At 46.8% G+C, this 11,650-nt stretch overlaps 1 protein-coding gene across 1 annotated transcript; it reads right to left on the reverse strand.

Moving 5' to 3' along the window:
- Positions 1 to 442: 442 nt before the first annotated feature.
- Positions 443 to 829, reverse strand: LOC121045588. The gene has a single exon (XM_040498553.1). The coding sequence runs from the start codon at positions 827 to 829 to the stop codon at positions 443 to 445; it is 387 nt and encodes a 128-aa protein (XP_040354487.1).
- Between the last annotated feature and the right edge of the window lie 10,821 nt (positions 830 to 11,650).

The raw sequence follows: 11,650 nt of genomic DNA on the forward strand, positions 1-11,650 counted from the left end.
ATGCCCCTATGCTATGCCATCATTTTTTTTTTTTAACCCTATGCTATGCCATTGCTTATAAAACACGTAGTAACCATTCGTGTTATAGGCTCCCTGCACTGACGTCACATCGCATACTTTTGAACACCAAGTAAAAGGAGGAGAGGGAAACTGCCTTTGTAAGAATGTTGAGTGACAGGTTAATTTTCTCTAATCATCTGGCAGGAGAATAGCAACGCCTGTGCAAACCCGGGAGGCACAAAGGAGGACCCTGATAAGAGGGTAGCTCCTTCTTTTTCTCTTCTCTGGAGGGCAGTTTCGCGTATTGCGTATAGCCCTTTCCGGCCGAGGTGCACGACGGAGTGCGTATAGCTTTACTCATAAAGAAACTCAACACAATCTGACTTTTTTTTTTTTTTTTTTTTGACTCGGAACGCTCAGGAACTCTTTACCGTATGAAGTCTTACCGTATGAAGTCCCTTGCTCGACGTGCCAGAGCTACGGTGACCTGCCTCACGGACCGTGAAGCACTAGAGACTTGCACGTGAACGTAGTCGCCTGCAGTGATGAGGAAGTTGCCTGTGGCGTAGAATTGCAGAGCGACGATCACCTGTTGCTCTGCGGACAAGGCGCAGCTGCGACGCGTCGACCGCTCCAAGTCCGGCCGCAGCGTCTCCGCGAGAAACATAATTCCCGCGCGACCAAACCGGAATCGTTGCTGCAGCGCATCCTCGTCGAATTCTTCCAGCGGATCGAGGCGGTCCCGGAACACACGTTGTCGTCCCAGCATGACGACAGCGTACTGCGCGTACGCGCGGTCTCGTCCAGTTCGCCTCGTCCAGTTCGACATCGTTTCCGTTATCAAAGTACAAACAGGTCCGCAAATCAGTTGTTAGTAAGTCCGCAGTCGGTCGGTGGGCTAATCGGTGGATCGGTTGGGCAAACGGAAGAGAGGGCAAACAGTTGAGATCAGCAGGAATCGTAGAAACGTGCGTCGCAGGGAACGAAAACGAGTCTACAGCAGCGGCGTTGGCGGCGTTGCCAGACTGGAAGGGACTCGGGAAAGTTATGCGTTGTTTATGGCGAAACATAGTGAAGGAAATGTTTCTTACGTCTTCAAATATTCGTCGACAAACTCTAGCATGGTAGCTAAAATTTCTTCGTAGCCTCTGAAGCAAATAAATTGTTCTTCAAGTACAACATTACTATATTTTGACTTAAAATACCATACTAGAGCGATAACAACCAGCGGAAAAAGAGAATAAACAAAATGACTGGCTTGTTTTACCGACAGATGACGCATCTTACTGCCCAATCAAAAATAATTATTGTGGTTTTATATCCAGCCGTTGATTATAGTACCTAGGTACTTTTTCCTTCCTAGGTACCGTGGTTTACTAAAATGGGTTTACCATCGTTTCGAGAAAACCGGCCCAGGAACTAAAAGACCTAAAGGCTAAGCAACATTCCACCGAGAAATCGCTGAGTAATCTCGCTGCACGCGTCGACCAGTTAGAGAGTGATATAACTACGGTAAAATCAGTCAGCGTCAACAGCGACGTGGGCCCTTCCCCACAGATAGCCGCGGCTGCTAACGAGATATCGGAGCTCAGGGCACGCTGCGATGACGCGGAGAGCAGAGCGCGCAGATCAAATCTTCTTTTTTTTTTGGCTTCCCCGATAAGGATAAGGAAACATGGGGGCAGTCGGAAAAGACTGTTGTAGACGAGTGTCTCGACAAGTTAGGAGTTGTTCTTGCACCGTCGTGTATCGAAAGGGCGCATCGTCTCGGTATGTTTTCTCTGCAAAAGTGTCGCCCAATAATTGTAAAAATGTTTTCATACAAAGATAAAGAGGCCGTACTTTCTAAGGCCTACAAATTCAAAGGAACATAATTTTCCGTGAGTGAGGATTTCATACCATCAGTGCGACTTGCGCGGCGAAAGCTATTAGAATTTGCAAGACCCCAGGATATACCTTTCAAGCTGCGCTTCGACAAACTGCTGATTGGAAATAAGTGCTATATCTATGTACCCCAAACAGACTGTGTCAGTGAAGTGAACTCCCACGGGCCAGAACAGAATTTACCTAGACGTAACGCCGAAATTACTAACCGTGCTTCCGCTCGTCAGCCAGAACGTGACATCGTAAATCCTAATCAAGCTTCAGCTTCGTCATAGCGTTCAAGGAGGGGTGAGGCTGCTACTACCAACGCTTTGCCTAATAATAATATTTCTGTTCTTTTTACGAACATTAGAAGCATTATGAATAAACGGGACGATCTGTCATCAGTTGTGGACTCTTCTAACGCGGATGTTGTCGTGTTAAGCGAGACATGGTTGTTTAGTAAGATACGACTCTGTGAAATTTTGCACTGTCAGAGACGTTTCAACTTCTATCGTCACGACAGGGAAGAAAGAAAGGGTGGCGGGGTGTTGGTCGCGGTAGCAGAAAATGTACCATCGTTTTCTATCAATATTGTTTCTGAACTTGAGCTGCTATGGGTTGGTCTCCAGTTAAAAAATAAAAAATACATTTTAGGCGTGTGTTATCGCCCTCCTTCTAGCAATACTGCGTTTATAACGAATCTGCACGATGCGATCAACTCAGTCATTGTTCGTTTCCCGAATGCACCGATACTACTGTTTGGTGATTTCAACTACCCATCTATAATATGGTCAGACGAGGGTGCAAACCTTAGTCACTTCTCTTTTGAATGTAGTGAGTTTTTGAATCTTTGTTTAGATTTCAATTTCTCTTAAACTGTTACAAAACCGACGCGTACGACTACAACAACTGCTGCTGTGCTTGATCTCATATTAACAACATCGCCTGAGCTGATATCCTCGTTAACTTACATGCCTGGTCTCAGTGATCATTCCCTACTACACTTTTTTTTAAATATTCCTGGACGCAGTAAGTCCAATCAGACGAAAACATTTTTGGACTACGCTAGGGCTGATTTTAATTCAATCAACGACGAACTTTGCCATTTTCTAGAGGACTACATAGGTTGTTTTGCTGAGCGCTCAGTTGATGATAACTGGTGTTTATTTAAAGAGAAAGTTATGTCACTCATGAACGCCCATGTTCCCCTTCGCGTGGTATCTTCTTCACCAGAATCTCCATGGTACAGCGTGACATTGAAAAAGCTGTCAAATAAAAAGAAACGATTATTTCGCACTGCAAAGCTATCGGACCATGTACAACGCTGGGAGGCCTACCATGTTGCAGCTAGCGTATATAAGAAAGCAATCGAAGAGGCAAAATTACATTACTTTAACAATACGCTGCCATCAATGTTGCTTAACAATCCACGTCAATTCTGGAACGTTATTAACCCTCCTTCTAGTACTGGCATAGTGCTTAGGGACACCTATGGAGAGGAGGTGCCAAGTGAAGTCTGTTCTTTTTTGTTAAATGATGTGTTTGTTAGATCTTTTTCATGCACGGTAACCTCAGATTGTCCTGTATTTAGAACTTATGATTTTTTGCCCATGTTTCCTGTTATTGTAAACTGTGAAGGTGTATCTAATATTATTGAAAACCTTAAAACCAATACGACCGCAGGCATTGATAATATTAATGCTAAGTTTTTGAAAAACACTAATACGTACTCATGCGTTATCTTATCTAAATTATTTTCGCAATCACTCGAACAAGGAGAATTGCCAAAAGATTGGAAGGTGGGGAAGGTGATCCCTCTCCACAAAGGTGGCGATAAGCATAACCCTATAAACTTTCGTCCCATTTCTTTAACGAGCATTCCTTGTAAAATCCTTGAGCACATCATTTACACTACCATTTTCAATTTTCTAGATTCAAATTCGTTTTTTAGCTCAGCGCAACATGGATTTTGAAGGTTTTATTCATGTGAAACTCAACTCCTAACCTTTACTCAGGACCTTCACGTAACACTTGACCGGGGTTCCAGGACTGACTGCATATTTCTTGATTTCTCAAAAGCTTTCGACAAGGTTCCTCACGCGCTGCTTCTTCATAAACTCCGTAAACGTAACATAGATCTAAATATAATCGCTTGGATAGAATCGTTTCTATCAGACCGTTACCAATTTGTTCACGCTAACGGAACTAATTCTTCAACTTCACCTGTCAAGTCCGGTGTCCCACAAGGTTCCGTATTAGGTCCACTTCTATTTCTTATATATATTAACGATCTTCCCACGCATGTATCTTCTTCTATTAGCCTAGTCGCTGATGACTGTGTAATTTATAAGGAAATCATTAACGGCTCTGACATATCTGCTCTTCAGACCGATATTAACAACGTCACCCGCTGGTGCGATAATTGGCTTATGGAACGTAACACCTTTAAATGTAAATCTATGAGAGTGTCCCGTCAAAATAACACTTGTCCCTCCTACTGTATTAATAACTCCACCTTGCTTTCTGTGTCAACCTATAAATATCTCGGTGTTCATATAACTAACGATCTCTCCTGGAACATCCATGTCGACTATATCACTAACAACGCTAATCGCTTATTAGGCTATCTCAGAAGAAACGTTTCCCTTGCCCCTGTTTCACTTAAACTTCTCCTATATAAAACTTTAGTGCGCACCAAGCTTGAGTATGCAGGCTCTATCTGGAACCCTGGCGTATCCCTAGCATCATCCATTGAATCCATTCAAAATCGCTCCGCACGTTTTATACTTTCTAACTATCACCGTACAGCCAGCGTCACCTCCATGAAAGCGTCTCTACATTTGCCCAATCTCTCCTTTCGTAGAAAAATAGCTCGCCTCTGCTTATTTCACAAAATGTATCACTCTAACCCAGCACTTTGAGCCTCATTAATTTCAGAACCATCATACATATCGCCGCGCACCGATCATCCACTAAAAGTAGGAATCCCCTACTGCATCACTTCCACCTTTTATGCCTCCTTCCTACCTCTGACCTCCGTCGACTGGAACCGCCTTCCCGCATCCGTAGTCTCACTTACTGACGCTGCTGATTTTAAAACCGCCATAACTGATGTTCTTAACAATGTTCCATAGCGATTCTGTACCTTGTGTTTGTTTGTTTTTTGCGTTTTGTTTTTATTGTTCACCTTATATTGATGTATATATTTCCACTCCTCTCTGTAATGCCTTCGGGCCCTGAGAGTATAATAAATGAAGTGAAATGAAATGAAATGAGCAACAGTTTTGACGGTGCGATACAAAGCTGGTGAACGCTCCCGTCAGCACGCGCTTAGCGCGAGGTAAGCGTTATGCTTGTAGCGCTCCGCTGCATGTGTGAACAGGCCTTAAAGGCCCAACGGTTCATAAAATCGGTTGTAAAAGACCGTTTTCGAAGCGGTTACCAAGAACGCAATGCCAGTGCGGTTCTGCTCAGCGCGAACAGGTATTTACGTGGATCTTGCTAGCTGACACTATTTTAATTCAAACGCATCTTCCTGGATGTTGGCTCTCTCCCGCATCCCCGAAAAGCGCCGCAGGGATTTGTTTGCATGCGCGCCGCTTTGCACAGCCGTACGGGTCGTCTAGTTTTAGCAACGATGGTAGTTGTGTTGACTTCTTAGCGGTCGAGTTCGTTATCAGTTGCGGTCGGCGAAGGCGGCTATCTCGTGATCAGGAAAGATGGGCATGCGGGCCCGTTTAAAGGGACCATGAAATGACTTTTTTACTTTTTCCACATAACTTTTACAATAAACCGTCAATGTTCACTGAATGCCGAACAGGCATCCGTTTTCGTCTCGGTTTATTAACTTCTACACAAAAAATTAATGAAATATCGACTTTTTCTTGACCGCAAAACAAGCCGTGACGTACGATGTTTCCGGAACCGGAAGTTCTCTCTGCAGTAGGAGATGGGAGCGTTAGCGAGTTGGGGTGCGCCGGTGGGTTTTACTGCGCCGATGTCACCGACGTATTTTCTGAATCGGCGCCTCTCATCGCCGCATCGCAGCTGAACGAAATTCAATGAGATACGTTGCGCTACAGCGACAGCATGGGACTAGTCCCATACGCCGGTATGCCTGTTGGGAAGTGCAGATGGGAACAATTTGCCGCGGCGTTTTTCGCGGTCTCGGAGATGCAGGAGCGAGCCGACGTTAAAAATGATACGTTTGAACTGTCAGCAAGAGCAACGTAAATACCTGTTCTCACTCGGAGCGGACGCGCGCGTTTGATGAAGTGCTGTATTCGCGCTGTTGGTAAGCGCTTCGGGACCGATCTTTTACAATTGCAACTCGATACTGACGCGACACTCGGCAAAGAAAGGTTGGACCGGTATTGCACGTATACCTCCCACGAACTGTTACAGCTCGACAGTGACGTGCAGTCTGTCAGAATAAAAATGGCATACCAATAACAAAGTGTACATACCGTGCTACGAAGGTAATCCATACAGCGTTTATTTCAGCTCTATATCGCACAAAACAAGGAGAGGATCGACGAGGGTCCCTTTTCGACGAGTGTTCGTCAACACTGCCTCGGAAAACAAGGGGAAGAGATTGACCTCACCTCTTAACCTAAAATTGAGGTCAGCGATCAAACTATAATACGGAAGGGTCCACAAGGGTAGCGCGGGCATATTCCATTCAGTACGCCAGCCGGTCGTAGGCAGACGGTCTTGCGACGAAGCAACACTGCGCCGAGTCGGAGTGCCTGCTAGGCCTATATTCTGAGAGCTTCGTCGGAGCGGGATTCGCGGCTGTTGTCGCTCTTCTCGGGTGTTTGTGGATCCAGCGTTCTTGTTCGTCGTGGTTTGTTTTACGTACATTTCTTTCTTGCTGCTTGAAGTCGGCACGCGCGAGATGAACACGTAGAAAAATAAACGTTCAGTCAGTCAGAGTTTTGAGAGGAAGGAAACCAAAGGAAATAACCGTTCTGAACTTGGCCCTGCCCTACTGCGCACGCGCAGTAGTTGCTTCGTTTACCACACGATAGATGGCGCTTGGCTCCCAGCATTATCAAATTTGGCAATTTTCGCCACACATCTCTAATTATGCTACAAAATGTGGATCTGAATATTATTTAACAAAACTTTTAGGAAACATTCGCCGGCTATTTATTGTTTACGATCGCGGTGCTGGTGAGGTAGGCTCTTACCCAATAGGCGATGTGGATTCGGCTGACGTGCACCGATTCTGCGTATGCATCGTAGTGAAAAGGCAGAGCTTTCGAAGGAAAGAAGTCGCAAAAGAGTCCAGTTTTCTTTTAAAAGCTCTATAGCAAATAATTTTTTTTGGCTCCCTAGTCTTGTGTTTTTGTGTTCCTTTTCACGCCTTTTACGACGTGCGGTGGATGAAATTCGATTTTAAAATCATTTCATGGTCCCTTTAAAGGAGTCATGAAACGCTCTTTCAACTTTTTTCTGTTTAGCTTTCCTTCTCAACTCATAAATCGCGCATTGTACCAAACAGTTCAAGAAGTCGGAAAGGGGGGAGTCCCCTCTTTTGCTCGGAATCTCGCTTGACTAGCCGGACACAGCCATTGTCCCCCTAGAAGATTAGCCCGTCGCTCAAAATTCCGACTAGTTGCTTTCCCCACCCCGTTCACCCCGAAGCTGACAGTACTGTGGAAGCTACGTGCTCGTTGGGCCAGCCACACATTTTCCACGTGATCATGCCCTCTCGCGCATACCGACCCGCAGAGAATGAGGTAAGGTGATGAAAGGGAGACGGCTGATTGGTCCGGCAAGCGCATAGCTTCCACCGCAATGTCAGCTTAGGGGTAAAGGGATTAAGTGAGGTCCGGTGTCGTGTGACGTGCGCTTGGGCCCTGGTGACGCGCTGCGGGGTCCGCGGATGTATCACAGTGAAAAGGCGGAGAGTTTACGAAGGGAAGGAGGTACGAAATAGTCCGCTATGTTTTGCAAATTTTCGTAGCGAAAGTCAGGCTTCTGACTTTCTACCTTTGTTCTTTTGGCCCACTGAACGATGTGCTATTAGTAAAATCCCAATATAAATTGATTTACTCCAGCCTAAAATTCGTTTCATGGGTCCTTTAAGCAGAATATTTCGTAGCGTGAATATTACATCGCACGAACACAATCTCCAAACCACCCCAAAGAAGCGTTGCCGGAAAGACCACCCGATACTAAAACGAACGGTGGCCAACTCTACTGTTGCTTTCTTCACCAAAGCGCCTCGGTGCTACGTCCAGGCCTAAGTAATGCCTATGAGTGACCGTATTTCCCGCTGTGGCGCTGCTCTTATGGGCATGTTGTCGTCACGACATTCCACCGAAGCTTCACAGACATCCACGAGGTGGTTTTTTGGTTATTGTTTTATTCAGTTTAAAATTCGTTTTCTCGCGTTATCCTGCGGAATAATGGTATTGGTGAAGTCCTATTTTAACCCTCTTTATGTTCAAGCAAAGTGATGGGCTCTAGAATATGGTTTCCGTACCCCTTTAAGCAAACTCTTCCACAAACGCGACTCAACCGCCGGTGTGAATGGGCCTGCACGGCTTCGAGCTCCATGTTGCCTAGGAAACCGTGTACCAACGTTACTATAAAACCACTCTCTTAGGATGCGATGCACCAAGGTCGGGACGCTCTACCTGAAAAAAATCACCGCTGAGGCAAGGTGGTATAAAAACAATATTAATTGTGCTGTAAAACCTTGAAGCTAAAGATATTAGAAAAGATCACGCGCACGTCATTTGGTACTAAACTCTAATAAAATTTACAAGAAAAAAAGCTTTTTCTGTTTGTTCCTACGCATTAACATGCTTTATGCAAGCTGAAGGTGACCACAGTAAAAAAAGAAGAAAAAAAGTGAAAGCCGCTTACAACTCCCTGTAACGCCGAATTAGAGCGCAGCTCTTGAGGAGGAGGAGGGAAGGGCGCTGGGGGGGGGGGGGTGGGGTTAGACTAACCAGGGGGGGGGGGGGTCACGTGACCTTGGGGGTCACGTGACCCCCAATGCCGATGATGTCATCACTGACGTCACTGATGATGTCATCAGTGACGATGACGATGCGGGTACCGATGACGTCATTAGTGACGTCACTGATGACTTCACCAGTGATGATGACGATGATGATGCGAATGTCGGTGACGTCATCAGTGACGTCGCTGACGACGTCATCAGTGATGATGACGATGACGATGCGGATGCCGGTGACGACATCAGTGACGTCACTGATGACGTCATCAGTGATGATGACGATGACGATGCGGATGTCGGTAACGTCACCGGCATCCACATCGTCATCATCACTGATGACGTCACCGGCATCCACATCGTCATCGTCATCATCACTGATGACGTCACCGGCATCCGCATCGTCATCGTCATCATCACTGATGACGTCATCATCACTGATGACGTCACCGGCATCCACATCATCATCGTCATCATCACTGATGACGTCACCGGCATCCACATCGTCATCGTCACTGATGACGTCATCATCACTGATGACGTCACCGGCATCCACATCGTCATCGTCATCATCACTGATGACGTCATCGGGGGTCACGCGACATCGGCGGGGGTCACGTGACCTCGGGGGGTTACGTGACCTCGAGGAGGGGGTCACGTGACCTCAGGGAGTCACGTGACCTCAAGGAGGGGGTCACGTGACCTCAGGGGAGTCACGTGACTTCGGGGGGTCACGTGACCTCGGGGGTCACGTGCCCCCCCACGAAGTCACGTGACCCCGGTGGGGGGCTCGCGCGGTGCATTATGGGACATTTCCCATGATGCACCGCGCGGTTACGCCGACGCCGACGGCGACGCCGACGCCGCTCAAGCCGGAAACGGGCCCCTAAGAGCTGCGCTCTAAAAAGAAGATTAAGAGTGACGAAATTGTCGAATTTATCTCGGTCTCGGTGGACGCCAAGGGGCCCAGGTTTCAGCGGTGAGTTTCCCATCTGATTGTTCTTGCAACGTTGCCGTGTAGTAAAATTCGGAAAATGGCTGAAGGTTCAACGCTCGCTAGTCCATTCGCTACCAAAGCTGGTGCATCCCCCGGTCGCGCCTGCAGAGACCTAATTGCCAAAGCCGGCGAGTCGCCGGGCTGTACATATTTGCGGTTTCAAATTTAACTAGTTGATGGCGCGCTATAACTACTTACACTTGCAGAGTTTGGATATATTACCACCGCACGGGTTATGGATCTTTTCTGCTAATTCGTGCACGTTTACCATTGCGACATGGGGGAGAACGCCACAGCCAAAAATATCCCGATCTCTATCAACCCACGGCCGCAGATGACAACAGGAGATTGGCCATTGTATTCAATTTTCAATCAATGATTTCACTGTCCAACAAACTTTCACCATGTCGAATACGCTGTCGTCCATCTCCGACGCCATACTTGCCAGCGAGTTGCAATGTCGCAACCGGTTTGCGGTGCGCGCGGCTCCCGGGTGTGAAAGCATTTGAGAGAAAGGGCACTGCAGCATTGCCACAATGTACTCTTCAAGGCTAAGCTGGAGTGATGATGATTATAGCGTTTATTTCACTTGCAAACGTGAGTTCCGTCTGCCATAGTATGACGCAGCTTCTCTCTTCGCTTGAGACTATAAGATACGCTAGATGGACAATTTGGTCATTGCAGCACAAATGGAAATTTTATAATGGTCACACGGACTCAAGCTTGCACGACGTTGATTCATATCAAACCAGATATGAAATCCGTAAAAAATATATGTTGAGAACGTGTTTCTGCGTAAATTTTGAGTCGCCAGTTGGAAGAGCCATCATGTTTTGAAGGTTGTTCCACAAGGAGCTATCTTTCGGAGAAAATAATTTTGACGCCTCACAGCAGAGACGTAGTCACCTTCGGTCTTTAATAACTGGTTGATAATGATTAACACAGCTATCCGGCTCCGGTTCTGGTGTGCCAGCAAAGGTGGAAAGCGGGACGAGAGGGAGCGAAATTCGCAAAGCTCGAGGGCACCCGCATGCAAGCAAAGCCAAGCACAACCGGCCGCGCGTTATCAGCGTTGCCAGATATCAGAATTCTCAACACGCGATGTAGATGTTGACGCAAATACTACAATCAAAATTAAATGAAAGAGTAAGTAAATAAAATGGGTTTGATTGTAAGAAGAAACACTTTTTTTCATTTTTCCATGGAAAATAAAAATGCTTTTGAACACTTTGAAATGTGCTGAATACGAAACAGCGTACCGCGCAGGATCACGTGATAGTTCGACCGACCCTCATTGAGCGAGAGCCGGTTTGACGCCTCGGCGCGCGCGTCTCGTTCTGGGTCGGCTAGAAGTTTTGGCTAGAAACCAAACGCTCCTGCGAAAACGCGCGCCTGCGCGCAGGAAATGACGTCAGTTTGACGCTGACGCGCCTGAATCCAGAGCAAAAAGCGCATCCGGTCTGCGCTTCAGCCGGTTTCGGCAACTTGCCGAGTTGCAAAGTTTGCCGGTTCGGAAACATTTAGACAAATCTGCGTCGTAATATTTGACGTGTGGTCTTCCTAGGCGTTACTGAAGAGGACTGCATTGTTTTCTTCAAAACCAAAAATGAAGCGGAGTTGCCCTTTCGGAAAATGCCTCTCGCGCCCTTCCTCTTCTCACCCTATCCCAAGAGTCACGTGACGTCAGGGGCTTCTTTTGTGTCGGCTTTTCTTGTAGGGATAATCCTCAAAAAGCGCAGAATGAGCGGCTAGCTGCGAGCGCGACAACGACCTTGAGACTTCCAGGCGTCTTCCCCTCATTGTCGCGGGCACGC

Source organism: Ixodes scapularis, unplaced genomic scaffold, assembly GCF_016920785.2.
Source record: "Ixodes scapularis isolate PalLabHiFi unplaced genomic scaffold, ASM1692078v2 PGA_scaffold2__306_contigs__length_199485367, whole genome shotgun sequence".
Lineage (NCBI taxonomy): Eukaryota > Metazoa > Arthropoda > Arachnida > Ixodida > Ixodidae > Ixodes > Ixodes scapularis.

What these genes read in the sequence shown, in the direction of transcription:
- LOC121045588 (XM_040498553.1), bottom strand. Translation starts at nt 829, where the DNA reads ATGTCGAACTGGACGAGGCGAACTGGACGAGACCGCGCGTACGCGCAG.